Genomic DNA, 16,765 nt, shown 5'->3' with positions numbered 1-16,765 from the left:
GGATAGACCACTATTGCATTTGTAATACTGCACAACTGTTGAAACCTTCTTTCCCTTTTCGAGTTCTCTGTGGCTTTGTGCAGTGTCACTCTTTCTTTTGCTATTTCCCTCCTCTTCAGCCTGCTTTATTTCATCTCCATTCATTCAGCTGTAACACAAATTAGTGGGTCTACGCAGTCCGAGTTGAGAACATCAAGTGAATTTTCTTTTATCAAATGTTTTGGTTTAAAAACTACAACATTACTGACTAGGAGAGAGAGCTATATTGCGAGTCTGGAAACAGATTTATTCTCATTCTCATTTGTTAATCAACATCTGAGACTGAGATAAATACACGAGAAACCAGTTCAGATGTCTCTGATTCAGGCTTTTGCCACCTTCCTGTAGCTTAGCCAATAAGTGTCTATTAGTCTCCAATTTTTGGACTCAGTCTTTTCCTCAACATTTGGTATCAGTGGCTTATCTCTTCAGCACTACAGCAGGCCTTACACTGGCTTCATTTGTACTAGGCTTAGCCGTGCTCAGGGAACTAACCCTTTCTCCGTTTCTATCACTGTCAGCGAGTTTGAAGAAGGGAGGAGGGGGGACTTTTAGTGTTTCAGTTTTCAGCTTTTCATTCAAGAATTTCCACCATTTTCTTTGATACTTGTTGAGCACGAACCGCTGCCGAAAGGCCTGAGGTCTTCTTCCCTCAGCTTGTGGCGAACATGTTTAGACTGCCGGTATAATAATCGACAGTCTGCTCTTCCTGCCCGGCTGCTCATAGACACCCAAACACTGTCAGAGCAGCGTATTATTTTTCTCACAGTGATACTGTACTCTATTTCACCCTCGCTTAATCCTTCTTCCAGCTCTGTTAGTGAATTTGCCCAAATGATTCTTAGACAAAACCTGAGATGCAGAAAAAATAAACAGTGGCGCAGGAGAAGCTGTGTGCTGCACTGCAATAGATTTTACATCTGTTATACTGGTGTGCTTTGTTTTTCTTGTCCCACTATCTGACTTGTTTTCACAGGAAGGAGAAGGGTAGTTTATTTTAAAAGTAGTTTCATTCAGAGATACCTCAGGACTTTTTCCTCTAATATTCTCCGCAGATCTCAAACCCACCGCTGCACCAAACTGTAAAGACACCCACACTACACATGATGTTAGGCTACATGCACAGACTACTGTCTCCCTACACACAGAAATGCGTTTAGCGTATTGTTACCTGTTTCTTCCTCTGTTAAAGGTGGAGCGTTTCTCGCTGCTCAATTTAAACCTGAGTTGAACACATTTACTTTACATCACAACCAGTTTAGAAGTCATTTGTGGTTGATGTGCAACTAACGAAGAGATGTGAAAGCTCCCCTGCACAGACTCTGACAATGAACTTCTCATTGAAGCAGGAGACGTATTGTGTCTGGTAGTTAAACTTTTTTTTTTAAATAGTTGCATATTCATAGTGTCGTAGATATTGATGGAGGAGAAGTGGATGTTGTCAGACACAAATTATTAATAAGAGCGAAAGAGAATTTTTTGATATAAGAAGCTGCACCTTTTTCCTCCCCCCTCCTCCCCCTCAGCCCTCTCCATCTCCTCTTCTGTCCAGCTTTCCCTCGCTCTGTCTTCTTTTTCCCTCCTCTTTCCTTGTCTTCCTCCCTCTGTACCTCCCTCCTTGCACAGTCCCCATCTCTTGCAATTATACTTTTGTTTTGCTCTCCAGTCTTTATATTCTTCCCCATGTGCATTCTCACTTTTTTTTCTCCTCCTAAATCCCCTTCAAATATATTTCTTAAGCATAAACTAGTCTGTCTTCATTCACTCTCACTTCACTTGCTCTCTCGTTTACTCTCCCATTTTTCTCCCCCCCCCCCCCCCCCACCAGTCTGTGCGGCGCATTTCTCCCTTTGAAGTGCCGTATTCTGGTCTGTTCTTTTCTGTTCACGCCCCGGCGCTACGTGCTGTCAACGCTCCTGGCAGCAGATAATGATCTCCCACTGCTTTTGTAATTGGCCAAATAAACACTTGACAACACTAGTTTAAAACAGACAAGTTATTTGGTTTTAATTAACATAGTAGGGCCTGTAATGGCTTCATTAAAAATGCGTTATTTCAGCTGCACGTTTGATTATATTGGAAACGGACATCTCGAGGGCCTGTGTTTATTTTCCCTTTCTTTTCTTTCATGGCCGAGCGTTGCTTAGTGTCGCCGCCTCTGTTATATCAGTGTGTTTTATTCATTTGAATCAAGTGACTTACAATTGTGGTATTTATTTTAAACTTCACGTTAAGTGCTAATTATGTGGTTTTAACAGTGGTGAAATCTGCTGTTTCGATAATGCCAAATACATGGGGTTGATATTAGCTGATTATTTTATGTCATACAATTTTTCATAAGGATAGAAAGATAAAATATCAAAGACTGCCGAGAGGCACCATCTGTCTTTTTAATTGGTTCCAGTTTTAAAATTAGGCTTTTTACGGCCGAGCTTCCAGATATTGTATTATCTATTTAGATTTAGCTTCAGGCAGAGTTCAATTCAGTTTTTATTCTGTTCATTTATGTATTTTTAATTAACCACTGGAAAACCTATTCTTTTCTACAAATACTATTTAGTCAGATGAAAATCTTTGGAAATTAATTTCATCTTTTTAAATTAGTCAGACACTTCCCTAATTCAGCTGATTGATTTGATCTAAATTGGCCGATGAAAATTATATTGACTCAAGGTTAAAAACAAACTGCAAGCAGAGAGCTAGATTGTGTCTGTCTTATGTATGTATGTATGTATGTATGTATGCATGGCTGTGTAGGCACAGGAGGGGAGAATATGGCTTAGACAGAGCAGAGGAAAAACAACAGCTTTGTTTGTTGACAGATGCCTCCATACTTATGGTCTGTTAATTGGATAACAATGTAAACAATCACCGATGGCGCCCGTCTCCTGTGTCAGTGTGGCATCTTGTTTCCCTACTTTCTTTTTCAGAGTCAGATGCTGCTCTCCCCCCGTTGTCTCTCCCTGGTGCACCACGAGCAAAAACTCTCATCCCGATTTCACTCACAGCAACAACACACATCCACACACAAGCTTATATGTAGTCCACAGACACATGACTGCACACACACACACACACGCACACTCTCACTCACACACACACCTGCTCCACCCCAAAGCCTCATTTACTCCTACCTGATGCTGTGGTGTCATAACAGCCTGTCGGGTTCATTAGCATGGCAGCCATTTGCGACGCGCTGCTCCTGAGGTGGGAAAAGGAACGCAGCAGCCCTGTTGGTCCTTTTCCCCACCGTTGGGATGGAATATGTTTGCGGCAAACACACACACACACACATATCCTCATAAAAACAGGCACACGATTTTACCTCTCTTTATGGTGCCTTGCTCCCCGCTGTGCTATGAGGCAGTTGACTAGGTGATGGGCATAAGGTTGATGTGGCAGCCCCTCCCTGTCCACACCGGGCTCCCCAGGACCCCGCTGAGAAGTCAAGAGTCTAAATGACACGTTGAAATGAGGACATGGAGATGAAAGACACGGAGTCGAAATGCACATGGGTGTGACATTTCCAAACTCCCTTGGGAGATGGATAGGTTGTCTGATGCTGATGTCACCTTTCCCTAATTTACTTGCCTTCTTGTTTTGTTTTTTTCTTTTCTCACCCTTTCCTCAGCGTCTTTGAACGTAATCTAATTTAACAGATTGTGTAGTGAACACAAGGTTAAATGTTAAATCAAAGTGTTTATATCTCTGTTTTCAGCTTCTATAGTAGGAGTTAACACAGACTCTTTGTTTGTCGTGCACAGGGTTTTTATTCTTCAAATCAATGCATTTGATTGTTAAAACATTAATAAAACTGATAAGGTGCTTACAGGGTGGGCGAAGAAGGTGAAGCTGGTGGTTCGGTTCATGGTCAGAGTTCACGTTTCTCTCTCTACAATAGTATGTCTCAGGCCGATCGCTGTGCTTGTTGTGAGGCCGACCTTTGCCGCGCTGGGCTTGCCCTCCGACCTTCTACAGCAGGTACAGCGAGCCTGTTAATTATCCCGCTGCGAGGTTAGAATAGGAGCCCTAATCAGAGGGGCTGACGCAGCAGTCATCAGATAAGCCCCGGACACATCTTGGTGTCACACCACCTCGCCCATTCAGCCCAGGTGTTAGATTGGCCCGATGTAACTCAACCCCTCCGGTGATTAGCTCACATAAGCTAAGAGGCCCACAGGGGTGGTGGGTGTCGGAAAGAGAGTCAGATTGTCCTGTTTAAAAAAAACAAAAAAAAAACATACAGGTCAGACCCCCTTCGTGTCAGTTAACTCGATCAGCTCCGTTGTGGGTGGCACTGAATTATTCCTGTGCTTTTAGACAATAGCTGTTGTAGTACTGGAAGGAGATAAATGTTTCTCTCCTCTACAGCATCAGCTACGTTCCTGTTCGACCTTTGTCACGGCTGAAATTAGTCATTATTAACCATCAAAAACACACACAGTTCTCTCAATCCCTGCTACTCTCTCTCTCTCTCTCTCTCGCACACACACACTTTTATAACATGCACTCTCCTGTCCTGTAACCTTCATCAGTTTGTTCTGGACCCCAGCCTTTCCATGAAAACAAACCTGATGGTCCTCTTAGGGAAACAAAGCTGGAGCTGCTCAGATTACTGCCCAGTCGTTTTTTTAAAACAAGATGTTAGAATAATACACACACACACACTTTCATTGAACTCTGCAGTAAAGGCTGGATCCCTGGGCCATGTTTACACTGACAGGAATAAATCTGAAAATATAATTGAGGTAGTTTAGATAATACAATTAAACTGACTTTGAAAAGACTTTATGACTCTGTCACATGTATTTTCTACTTCTACTTTCTACTTGGTTGCTATAAATTGATCGACTTTGCTCAGCAATTGCATTGCCTTTGTTGACAGGAGCAGGTTAGAGCTTTGAATTTAGCACTAGCAACATTTCTCATGGTGCTGAAATTATTTGTTGTTTTTAATTTGTTTGTTAATTGGCAGAATATTGATTTCAAGCAAATGTAATTGTTAATTCAGTGTTTAATTTATTATTTATTAGTTGCTTTAAACCATTTGGTCAGTGATGGGCTAATATTTTCTCCATACCCCCCACACCTTGTCTCTTCCCAGATCACCCAGTTGGATCCAGGGTCGACTCTGCTGGAGGCCAAGTTGTTTCCACAGGAGACGCTCTTCCTGGAGGCTAAGGAATAGGAACTGGCCCCTCTGATAGCTGAGAGGACCCACTGATGAACTGACTGATGAACTGGCTGGACACACACACTAGTCACCGAGCATGGGCCCCCTCCTTACCCCCCAAAACCTCCCCTCCCGGTCTGGGCCTACGATGCACACACACACACACACACAAACACACACACACACTCACCAACACACAGCGATACACGGTCCTCTCTCTCCTCTCAGACATACATAAATACACTGGCATGCACATCCAGTGACACAAAAGTGCAAGTAAGCTTCTCTGCCCTCGGCCTGGTCGTGGTACATGAATGCGTTTAGTGTACACGTGTTGCACAGAGGAGCAAAGACAGTATCATAAGCACACAGCCAAACATTCACCTCACCCAAACCTTCTCTCTCTCTCTCTCTCTCTCTCTCTCTCTCTCTCTCTCTCTCTCTCTCTCTCTCTCTCTCTCTCTCTCTCTCTCTCCTGTCACACACTTAACAAATCCACGTTCCCAACTGCTGTCATGGTTTTCCTCTCACAACAGAAACACGACAAACACCGTACGATAACAGCATTGAGAGACTGAGCAGATAAATCTTTGTCACAGGAAAAAAAAATCAAACAAACAAAAAAAAAAGAACAAGGACTCGGTCCCCCTTGTTTCCACATTCAACACACCAAGGCTGCTTTTTTAGAACATGGTTTTTGTGTTTGAAATCCAAAAAAATGCTAAAAAATAAAAAATAAATAAAAATAAAAAATAAACAGCAAGAAGAGACGTTGCCCTGGAGATGTCTGGGCTGTCTCATCTCCACCTGTACTATCCCCTTAACCTTTCCCCCAACTGCGACTTCCCACCCCCTCCCTTCCCTCCTTCACCCCACCCTCCACCCCGGCCCCCTCCACCCGCTGTCTGCCACGGGGAATGGGACGTGATGGGACACCCACAGCATCTGCTGTGCCCTCTTCAGTCTCCGCTCGCCCTGGTTTTAACATCCTCTGCTCCACAAGCCAATGGATTGCTCAGTTTTCAGGTTTTTCTTTTCTTTTTTTTTTCTCTTGATCCTTTTTAAGTTTGATGCTGTATTAGTTTTAGTTTGATATACATTATATAAAATATATGAATATGAACATCAATTTGTCTCGACCAGAAATCTGTTGAAATACTTCACGATGGGTACACACACACACAACCACACGTCTTTTCAGTCTGTTCAGATGATTTAACATGCGATCTTTGAGATTCTCTACAGCTAAGTAAAGGTTTGTTATGAAGGGCATATAAACCTTGAGTAGATGGAAAAACATGATTTTCACATTGATTTCTGATATAAAATCATCTTTGATCATATAAATATCTATTTTATGACACTCCTGTGGAGTATGAGAGGATAAAGGTTGAACATTTTTGTAGCAAGAGAAACCTACATTTGACATTTATATGTGTTTTTGTGAGTTGTTTGCTTTTACCCAAGAGATACCACAGTGCTGCTGGCTGCTGGAGATCATAATAACCATGACGTTCCTGTTGATGTTCAGCTTATTGACGACAACCAGTTGTAGGTGACGCCACAAACCAGCCTGATGTCAGTCAAGTTGACCTGAACCTGGAGCCAGTCGGGACAGTTCAGCCTCAGCTTGTACGCAGATTAAAGTTTAGGTATGCATTATCACATCTCGGTTGCCACCGACAGACCTTTTGTATAGTTCTCTTAACAAATGTTTTAATATTCTCACCCGCTTGCCACCTGGTAATATCAGCCTCACCGCAGCTAATTTCCTGCCTTCAGCAAGGAGAGATCACGCAGGCTTAGCCCTCCATCTGTAGCAGGGCTCCTCTGTCAGCTAAAGGCAAAGTTTGAGAACCCCAGCAGAGCGACGCGCCACACAGACAAACTGCTGCTCATCAATAAACAGGTAAGCAGATCACAGTGGTCTGGCCTAAGCTGACCTATACACACTGAGGTGGGACAGGGGCGACTCACAGGAGTGGTGTTGAGATGGCATTTCATAGATTATCTTTATGTCTTTTTCTTTTCTTCTAACTCATGTTTGACGGTGTGCGCTGACAGGAGGTGTGGGAGGTGACAGAGAAGGAGGGATTGCATGTGATATTTCAAGTTCCTAACATTTTGGAGGAATCATTGTTTTCTTCTCGTGTTAAACATGAATCGGCCAATGCCAGTGGACATGATACTGAAATTCATTTTTGCTGCTTTTGGAGGGAAACGGAATAAATACAATTTAAAATTACCAGAGGACAGTGAAAATACTAATATTCTGATGTTTTAAATGCCGACTATGAACACAACAGCTAATGTTTATGTAGTTATTTCTAATTAAAGAAGCCTGTACATAACAAAGTCAAGATCAAAATCTGTTTTCTGACTATTTCATTAGAAATAGGAAGCAGTGTCACAGCTACTTGCATAACAAAGCTTATCAGAAAAAGTGTTGAAATAATTCATAAGCAACTATTAAGATTAATCAATTAACCGTCGCTGTACAACCCTGATACAGGTCAAAGTCAGACTTCTGTGGTTATGCTTTTACTTTACAGAACATTTTACTAGACTAAACTAAACTTTGGCCCTTTAGGGGAGCAATATAAGACCTTTAGTTCCTGTGTACTTTCAATTTTCCTCATGAACTGGATTATATTGATCTAAACTAAATGAGTGAAAAAAACTAAATCTGATGTTTTGATTCTGTAGTTTCGAAAGGGAATTCTGCAATCTTCAACTTAATCCTTGTGGGTGAAATAGACAATTATCTCATGAATCTTACTTTGTGTATCGTCATCAGGTCCTGTGGTGTTTACTGATGAAAGTCTGACTCTTAAAATGTTACAAGGACACTGAGAACCATGTAGTCTCTGGGAATTTCTAGTTGAGGTAGTTACACTAGTGCTTTGAAAATACTGGGACTTCTCGTATGAGTCGTTGTGTTACACAAGCACGCTGGAGTGTGAGTGTGCATCGGCTTGCTTTCTCTGCGGCTGTCTTGTTTCTCACGCGAGGAATGAGTCGACTCTAATGTGCTCAGCCAGCCACACTTCCCCAGGTTTGACCAGACATGAGATGTTGCTGAAGGCACTGTGAGACAGAGACAGAGACAGAGAAACACTGCAGGACAAATCCTCAGACTGTTTGAGTCTCTGTAAAAATCTACTCAGGGAGTAATATTCAACACAACAAATAGAAACACTGCTTCTCAACAACTGGTATTTGTATTTATATGAAAAGTTAAGAAAAAAACACTTCACATCAAACCTGTATTTCTTAATAAAAACCCAGTTTTCCATGACCCTTGAAAGTACCTCAGTGAAGAACCACTAGTGAGCGCAAAGCAGATTTTTATTTTATTATTTGAAAAGTTCTTAACCAGTGTGTGACTTCAGTGTACTGTGGCAAATTGCAGCCTTTTGAGAGATCCACCATGGGAAACCACCGACGTGGCCTTGTCTTTGTTGAGAGATGGAGGGATGAAGCTCGCTGCAGTGGCATAAAGATGACAAAGGTAACATATTATAGATTTTCCATCAGTGACACTATCCACTGCGATGTGAACGTTAAGAAAACTCAGTCAATTCACTTCTGATTTCAGTCAACACAGTAGTTTTACAGCAGGTCCAATTCACCTGGTGTTTCTCTTCACCAAACTGCTGACTCCTATCCTGAGGAGTGTTTGACTCTATAATGGTTTTAAAAAGTTATTTCACCTTGATAGAAAGTGGTGCCTGTGTGATGCCTAGTTTGGACCCTTTTACCACCAACACACAGTGATGTTATGATGTCCCCTAACTCTAAGACAACTCTGAAAAGGCGTCCTTGGCAGATGAAACATTCGTGGATGACATTTTAGTGTTGCTGCCCTGTAGTTGGCCGTGCTGACACGTGCAGCTCGGGGCGAGGGAGAGGTCAGGGCAGGGCCAGGAGCTCAGTGAGCGTGAAAAACCGGGTGCGTTTATGCAAAGAGACAGACAGGTGCATCTCTGCTCGTCTGTCAGAGTGTGTCTTCCTCGGGGAACTGTGTACATAGTGCAGCTCCTCTCAAGTGTGAGATTACAGTTTCTATCACGCAGCTTTTTTGAACGTGATGTGCACAGGCATGTCTCTCTGTGCTGCTGCGGCCTGTGATGGTGATGGGGTCGGAAATGTCAATGAGACATAATGATATTCCTCTTTATACCTGACCACACTTGTCATTAGATGTTTTTGTTTCACTGGAAAGAAGTCATCAGGTTTAAACTGTGAGAGGAAAGACAACATTAAAGAAAATGATCTGAAATTTCAGAGAAATTTGGTGAAATGTATGTGTTACTTTTTATTATCTCTTTCACATGATAGACATGACCTATCCCAGTTTTTGAATAGATAAGGCAAGGCAAGGCAATTTTATTTGTATAGCCCATTTTTACAAACAGTTTGTCTCAAAGGGCTTTAGTCCCCTTAACAAAAGGAAGTCATGGACCACACCACTTTTTATTGAGAATAATTAGTTGATGCATTTACTGCCTCTCATTTATTTGTTGATCAGTGTACTAATTATTTTAAGGTTAAAAGATTAGCTGCATTTTTCTTGTATATGATGCTCAATTGAATCTTGTGTTTTGACCTCAAAACATTGAAATTGAGAAACTAAAATGAGCATTTTCACACTTTAAAAAACAAACAGTTTTATAGAATATTTAATCAGAAATTATCACTTAAAACAACTTGAAATATTAAACTTAAGGTACTTTGTATTGGAGAGGACACTGGTGTGTTTGGACTCGGTGTCAGATGAGCTGCTCTTTGACATGTTAGTCAGTCTTGGATGTCTCAATCAGTGTCCAGACTCCGTCTATCTAACACAGGCGGGACGAGAATGTGTCTGTGTGGTAATGAGCTTACTCTGTCGGCTTCCCTGCCACAGATTCACTGGTGGCAACATCAGGTTGCCTGTCTTGATTCTCTGGCGACAAAAGAGGAAAGCGTCCATGATGTTTAACCAGCTCCGCCGGGGTCAAGAATGCAGCCCACTGGCGAGGGAACAAAATTCCTGACACAAGTGATCTCGCCTCCCTCCTTTTGAAGTGGGACCCACTGAGATCCCAGAGCACGGCGGCTCCCCGAATCACAGCATCTCCGCTCGTATCCCAGACTGGCCTAACCTGCAGGGTCACCCTAAGTTTACTTTCTCAGAGAAGCCGGCCCTGCCCAAAGAAACAGAATCTATGCAGCTTAAACTGTTGGATGGGCACAAAAGGAGGGTCATCTATCCCTCTCCGGCTCTCTCCGTTCACAGTACTGTTTGTTAGTCACACAATAGACATGGAAAGACTTTGATTTCCATCTATAAAAAGACAAAACACGTTTTCCTTGCAGCCATGTAGCCAAGCTGAAATCTCTCTTTCAAATGGGTCTGAATTTTTAAAAAGCTGAAGTGTGCAGTGACAGTAAAAAAAAATTCTTAACGACCCTTCTACTCTGCTGCAACTGAGAGAATATACATGCAGGATATAATGTATTCAGTCAATTAACAAATAACCACGAGGACAAGCTGATTTATTACTTGTTTTAATTAGCAACTATTGTTGTTTTTCCTTATAATTAGAGCAGAGCCACATAGCAGCCACACTTCACCTTGAGCTGTGAAGATACCCACTTTTATAAGCTTAACTCCTTTAATAAGAGGCGACCTGACAACTCTGAGCATGTGAGGCCACTTTCTCCTCAATCCAGGAAATATTATGTTCACACTTAGTGATTTTTCCCCCTGGCTTTTCGTTTGTTTTTCGTTGGAAATCACGTTTGTTTTTGTTTTTTGTTTTTTCCAAAATTGTGTCCGATTCACGTGCAAAAGGCACCAAAGATTATATTATTATTATCTTATTATTGTTATTATTATTATGGGAAACGGTCTCGATTACACAATAACCAAGCATGTTGTGTCCTCGAGCTGCTGCCGGAGCTCCAGGTCTGTGTCTGGAGCAGGGGGCGCTGCGGGCACCTGGTCTCAGTCAGGAACTGAGTCAGTCTCAGCTGTGAAGCCTGTAAACTCAGGGAAAATCAAGTTTGAGAGGCAAAATATAAAAATAACATTAATAAAATAAAAAAGGAACATTAAAATATATTTAACAGCATAATTTTAAGTTATCTGGCCAATTCATGAAACTAACGAATATTAAAGAAAAAGACTTGACCTATCGGTCAATTTTTATTTATTAACCATTTTTATTATTACTGACGAACTTCTATCTATCTATCTATCTATCTATCTATCTATCTATCTATCTATCTATCTATCTATCTATCTATCTATCTATCTATCTATCTATCTATCTATAATAGTTATTTTCATTCTTGACTTCTCAATGTGAAAATACTAATTTTATCAATTCAACACAAATTTGTGTATGAGTTAATATGCAGATTAAAGATTACTACCTATAACTAAAGATTGATAACGAGAGTGGCAGTGAATTACACAAAACTCCAGCACAGCTGTGACCAGTCGGGCTATTTTACTAAATATGAATGTACATTAAATACAGGTTGAGGCTAATAGGATGACGAATCTATACTGAAGTGATGCGTTAAGTTGTTTTACCTAAACCGTGTTCAGGGAGCAGCTCGTTGCTCAGTTTATTTCCTTCAGCTCTGTCTCCTTAAACGCCGCAGAGGCCTCAGAAAAACCTGTGGTATTCGGATTATCAACCGCATGGGATAAAGCAATAAATGGGCCAGTGGGGTCCTGAATGGGTGCAGTGGCGTGAAGGGGAGTAATTACTGCTTCATATTAATTGTGTTTCTCTCTCTCTCTCTCTCTCTCTCTCTCTCTCTCTCTCTCTCTCTCTCTCTCTGAGCACACATCCACGCACGCACACACCCACGGCCCTACTGGAGCGAGGCGGTGGTGACATCTAGGAGGGCCACGTCTTTGTGCCGAACACTTCAAGTTTCAAAAACAAGGCCAATTGAAGCGGCGCGGCTCAAAGCCGGCACCATTGTGGGCGAACACATTGAGTTTTGATTGGGGACAATGGTGTTTCTCAAATTTCTAGCAAAGAGAAAGCCATACTCCATCTGTGATCTCAATGAGCACCTATTCATGAGCTTCCTTCTTTTCTGCGCCATTCGTTGGTGGAGAAAAGGAGGCAGATGTGGAGGGATAGAGCAGGGATAGAGCAGGGGAGAGTGCATTTTAATTGGCTGCAGTGTGTGGGTCTCTCACACTCGCGCACACACACACACACACACACACACAGAGAGAGAGAGAGAGAGAGAGAGAGAGAGAGAGAGTGACACACACACACACACGAGTAATATGCCACTATAGGCCTTGCAGAAGGGAGAGCGAGTGCGCCCAATAATCTCGCCGTGTTGATGAATACTTGTAGCCCATTCATTAAACAAAGATAATCCCTGCCAACCTACCTCGGGGGCACAAAAACTGTGTGTGTGTGTGTGTGTGTGTGTGTGTGTGTGTGTGTGTGTGTGTGTGTGTGTGTGTGTGTGTGTGTGTGTGTGTGTGTGTGTGTGTGTGTGTGTGTGTGTGTGTGTGTGTGTGTGTGTGTTTGCCTGAGTGCTGGCCAACAGCTCTGGCAGAGCAGGAACCCTTCAAATCTTTGAAATATTCATACGCCGTGGCAGGGTGATCCCCCATTTACAAATAAGTGTTATTCTAGCGGGTGAGGAGTGATGCTTGACAGAGAGAGAGCTCTCTGTGCCTCTTCAGCTCAAGTGGCTCTTCAGCACGCGGCCCTAGCTGCTGAAATTTCGCCTCGACGTCTGTCTTTTACTCTGAGACCTTTGCGAAGCTGCAAACTAACCACTCACTCTTTTTTGTTGGCAGAGGCCTTGTGAGATTTGTCCCCCAGTGCTGGAATGTAATGAAGTGGAGTGACTCTGTTTAATGCCACCACTCATCTGTACCTGACAGCTATTTCTTGACCTAGTTTTATCTAAAAATGATTGATTATTATTGATCAGATGAACAATAACCCAACGGAATTCTCAGCTCAAGATAAAATGAATCCTTAGGTTGCTTTTACTGGTGATACTTTACATGGATTTTGCTGTTAATGCTCTAATTTTAAGTCTTGGCCTTCAATGTTATCGAGTTGGCTATTTTGGTGCATTAGTGGTGCTTTTTGAGGCTCAATACCCTGAATAGTTCTGTTTTCATACTCGGATTGAATGTTAATAACTAATCACAGACCTTCTATGTGTCATCCAGGGCTGCAGTCAGAAATCATATAGTTTTTCTTTAGTCTGGAAATCCTGGTTATCCATCACATTATTATTTCAACAGCAATTTACGTGCTACTGTTGTATATCAGTATTAAAGAAGCAGGTTATAAACTTGCCCAACAATGTGTTTAATGTGTCTGCAGCCCTCGCTGCTCCCCTGACTCTGCCTTTAAAGGAATGCATTAAGCCTGATCCATTTCCCCGGCGCAGTGGAGCTGGTGTGAAGTGGCAGGTTAACAGCCTCTTGTCTATAAGCCCGGGCCTACTCGGCGTGCCCGTCAAGCGTGTAAATACTTGTGTGAAAAACCCCCGTGCGTTTCTTTTCTCCGCGGCCCCTTGTCTAACTGCTACTCTAACCTCTGCCTCTGTGTGACAGAGCCCGGCTGCTGCAGCGGGAGAGCGCGGGAGGGGATCCGGGCAAAGCCGGGCTGCAGGCGGGGCAGCGGCAGTGGGAGAGGCCGCTAGAAAGCCGCACCGGGGTGCAGGGGCAGCGGAAACATGCTGCTACATATGTTGGGTCAAGCATGGCCTTTGTTGTGATCTTAAAAGGGTGTTAAAAACCCACTCGTCTGTAGCCTTCCTGAAAGAAATGAAAGCATCGCATGGTTTTTTTTATGCATAGGCCTAATGAAGTGGGTAAAAGAATGTTGGATTTTCTAAGTGCTCACAGTCACTTTTAATTGCGCGGGGGGCATTTTTAATTGGGCCAGGAGGAATAATAGTGAACTTAATCCCTATCATAATGCATATCCCAGAAAAATGAACTTTCCGTTGGGCTGAGCCAAACTTTAAGTGATAAATATGTCCCGGGGATAACCCCCGAACCAAGGTTTACGCGCAGTGGATGAAGTGAGCGATAATTTAACCAGTTCATCCTCCAGAGGGAATTCACTTGTGATCATATTAAACAACATATGAGCGTTATGAGCTCTGTGTGGACAAATATAGCTCCATAAACACTCATCAAGTCAAAGTAATAGTCACCTGAAATCAGTGGAAATTGTGCGTAATGAGAAAAGTAGATGGAGAATCTAAACACCATGCGTAAGCTATACCAAAGTGTTTTGCTGTCAAATCCAGGTGCTTTTCTTTTAAAATACTCCAGCAGCTATCAGCTTATAGCTCCCATATATATATATATATTAGTCATATATATATATATATACACACACACACACACACACCTTAGTCAGTGCTGTGAGCGCCGGGGCCTCCTCTCCCTGCAGTGTTTTGCAACTATCACTTCCCCCGAGCAGGACGCCGGGTAATTTTCATCCGAGTGAGATCGTCGCCCCCATGCAGATAATTACTTTGAATGTCAAAAAGATGTAGTTTTAATATCGTCTCTATTAGCCTGTTGGCTAGGTAATTAAGGTGCAGATGACAGCGGCGAGGGAAACAGATGGCATTTGCTTACAGTGATTCAGAAAGTAAACAATGAGCCTGGGAGGGAGAGAGGCAGGGCTGCTGCTGCTGCTGCTGCTGCTGTTGTGCACACCCAACAGCAATTTCTGTCTTCATCTGCCTCAAAGAGTACTAGTAGTAGTAGTAGTAGTAGTAGTGATGGTTCATTTAGACTGTTGTTGTGGTCCTCCAAGGGACTGACAATTGTTGATTTTAAAATCTATATCTTTTTAATCAGATAGTCAAAAGGCTGCATGAATCATCATCAAGTGAACAGGTGAGGAAGCAGGTGGTTCGCGCGCCGTGCCCTTTGTAGCTCCACGCGCCGTGGACTCCTCAAATCTCTGGAAGCATTACAGTATTATGGTTAGTCAGTTCAGAGAGGAGCGGCGGGAGGAAGATGCTAAACGCTCACTTTACAGACTTTATTGAAAAGATGGTGGGGAAATAATTTAGAGATCCTGTTTTCTGTTGTTTATTTTTTCTTTTTGCCTGATAAAGTTTATTTTAAATTAACATGTTGAAGATGAGAAACTGGAGCCAAAACAAACAGAAAACACTCCTGCTTCAGCCGCACATCAACTTTTCCAACATAATGGAAATTAATTATTAAACTGTTATCCGCTTTTATTCATGTATTTTATGAAAACTTATTTATACTGATTAATTCGAATTGAATTAATTTGAATGTGTAGTTATTTTACTATCTTATGTATTGTGTTATTATTATTGTTATTATTATTATTATTATTATTGTTATTATTTATACAAACATTTTACACACCGCATTCCTATTCAATAAAAAATATTCAGTTTATTTACCCACATGTTTGTATCATGTACACATGTACATGATAATAAAAGGATGCTCCTCATTCTGAAAACGAACCACGGTAAATCAATTCTAAATAAACAAATGTTTTAAAAAAAATATATAGGCTACAAAAATGTGCACAATTTAACTCCTAATAATGACACTCATTTTTTTCGAGAATAACAAAAAAAAGCAAAATGATTTTAAAAATTGCAGTAATTTCCTCCAAACCATTAAACACATTAAAAAAAATGAAGAAATCGTTGATTTGGGGTAAATGTCGTTTTCTTCTTCTGCGACGAGCAGCGTTGGGCTGACGAGAGGAAAACTGGATTAAGAGCAATAATTCTTGTTTCGACACTGCACCATAAAAACAAAACAAAAACAGAAGAAACAGAAGAATGGCACAGAAGATAATAATCTTTATGTAAAAATATATATTTTTAAAATTAGATATTTAGCCTATGTTACACTTCCAACTTCACGTGTCGAAAACGAAAAACAGAGGAAAATACGAAATGACAGAGAGACAGAGAGAAGCTGTGGCACGCGTATTAATCCATGACTCCATAATTTCATTCATTCACTCATTTCTCCAAAGATAATTGTTGTATAGTTTGATTAATTTTCTGATCAAATAGCCTTTTTTTTTTAAACGGATACATAATCAACTTTCGTAGCGATCAATAGACAACATCATAAATCATCTGGACATGTGCGAGTTTAACCATTGAGCATCATCGACAGCTTCGCTTTCTGGAGTCAATAATAACCTGCTGCAAATATACCTCCACTTTCTCCCTGACAGAGCAAATTTAGCCTCCACTGAAATCAATAAAATAAATGATACTTACCTTTCAGGTGGACGACAGACAGCCAGGCATCATCTGTATTTTTTGGGGGGAGAAACATGGCTCTTAAAAATGGTTTGTAATTAGTAGAATAACACATCTGGACGCAAGGATGGCTGATGACATACTCTTAACAATCATGGCGCCAAATGATACAGAATATTTCTTGAGAAATAAACATGAGGGATGAAAATGTTCCTTCATTTTAGGCCAGTTGTAGTGTCCTGTTTGATTTGGGGGGGAAAAGAAGGCCAC

At 41.6% G+C, this 16,765-nt stretch overlaps 1 protein-coding gene across 1 annotated transcript in view; it reads left to right on the top strand.

The window, feature by feature from the left end:
• faf1 (Fas (TNFRSF6) associated factor 1) overlaps window positions 1–6,282 on the top strand; it is a 60,532-nt gene extending 54,250 nt beyond the window's left edge. The window contains exon 19 of the mRNA XM_083969956.1: window positions 5,144–6,282. Within this exon, the coding sequence (XP_083826082.1) occupies window positions 5,144–5,227 (84 nt within the window). The 3' untranslated portion in view covers window positions 5,228–6,282. The remainder of the gene's footprint in view (window positions 1–5,143) is intronic.
• Window positions 6,283–16,765: the final 10,483 nt, after the last annotated feature.

This window comes from Trachurus trachurus, assembly GCF_905171665.1.
Source record: "Trachurus trachurus genome assembly, chromosome: 4".
NCBI lineage: Eukaryota > Metazoa > Chordata > Actinopteri > Carangiformes > Carangidae > Trachurus > Trachurus trachurus.
The sequence above is the reverse complement of the archived record's forward strand: the minus strand, read 5'-3'. Positions and strand labels throughout refer to the sequence as shown.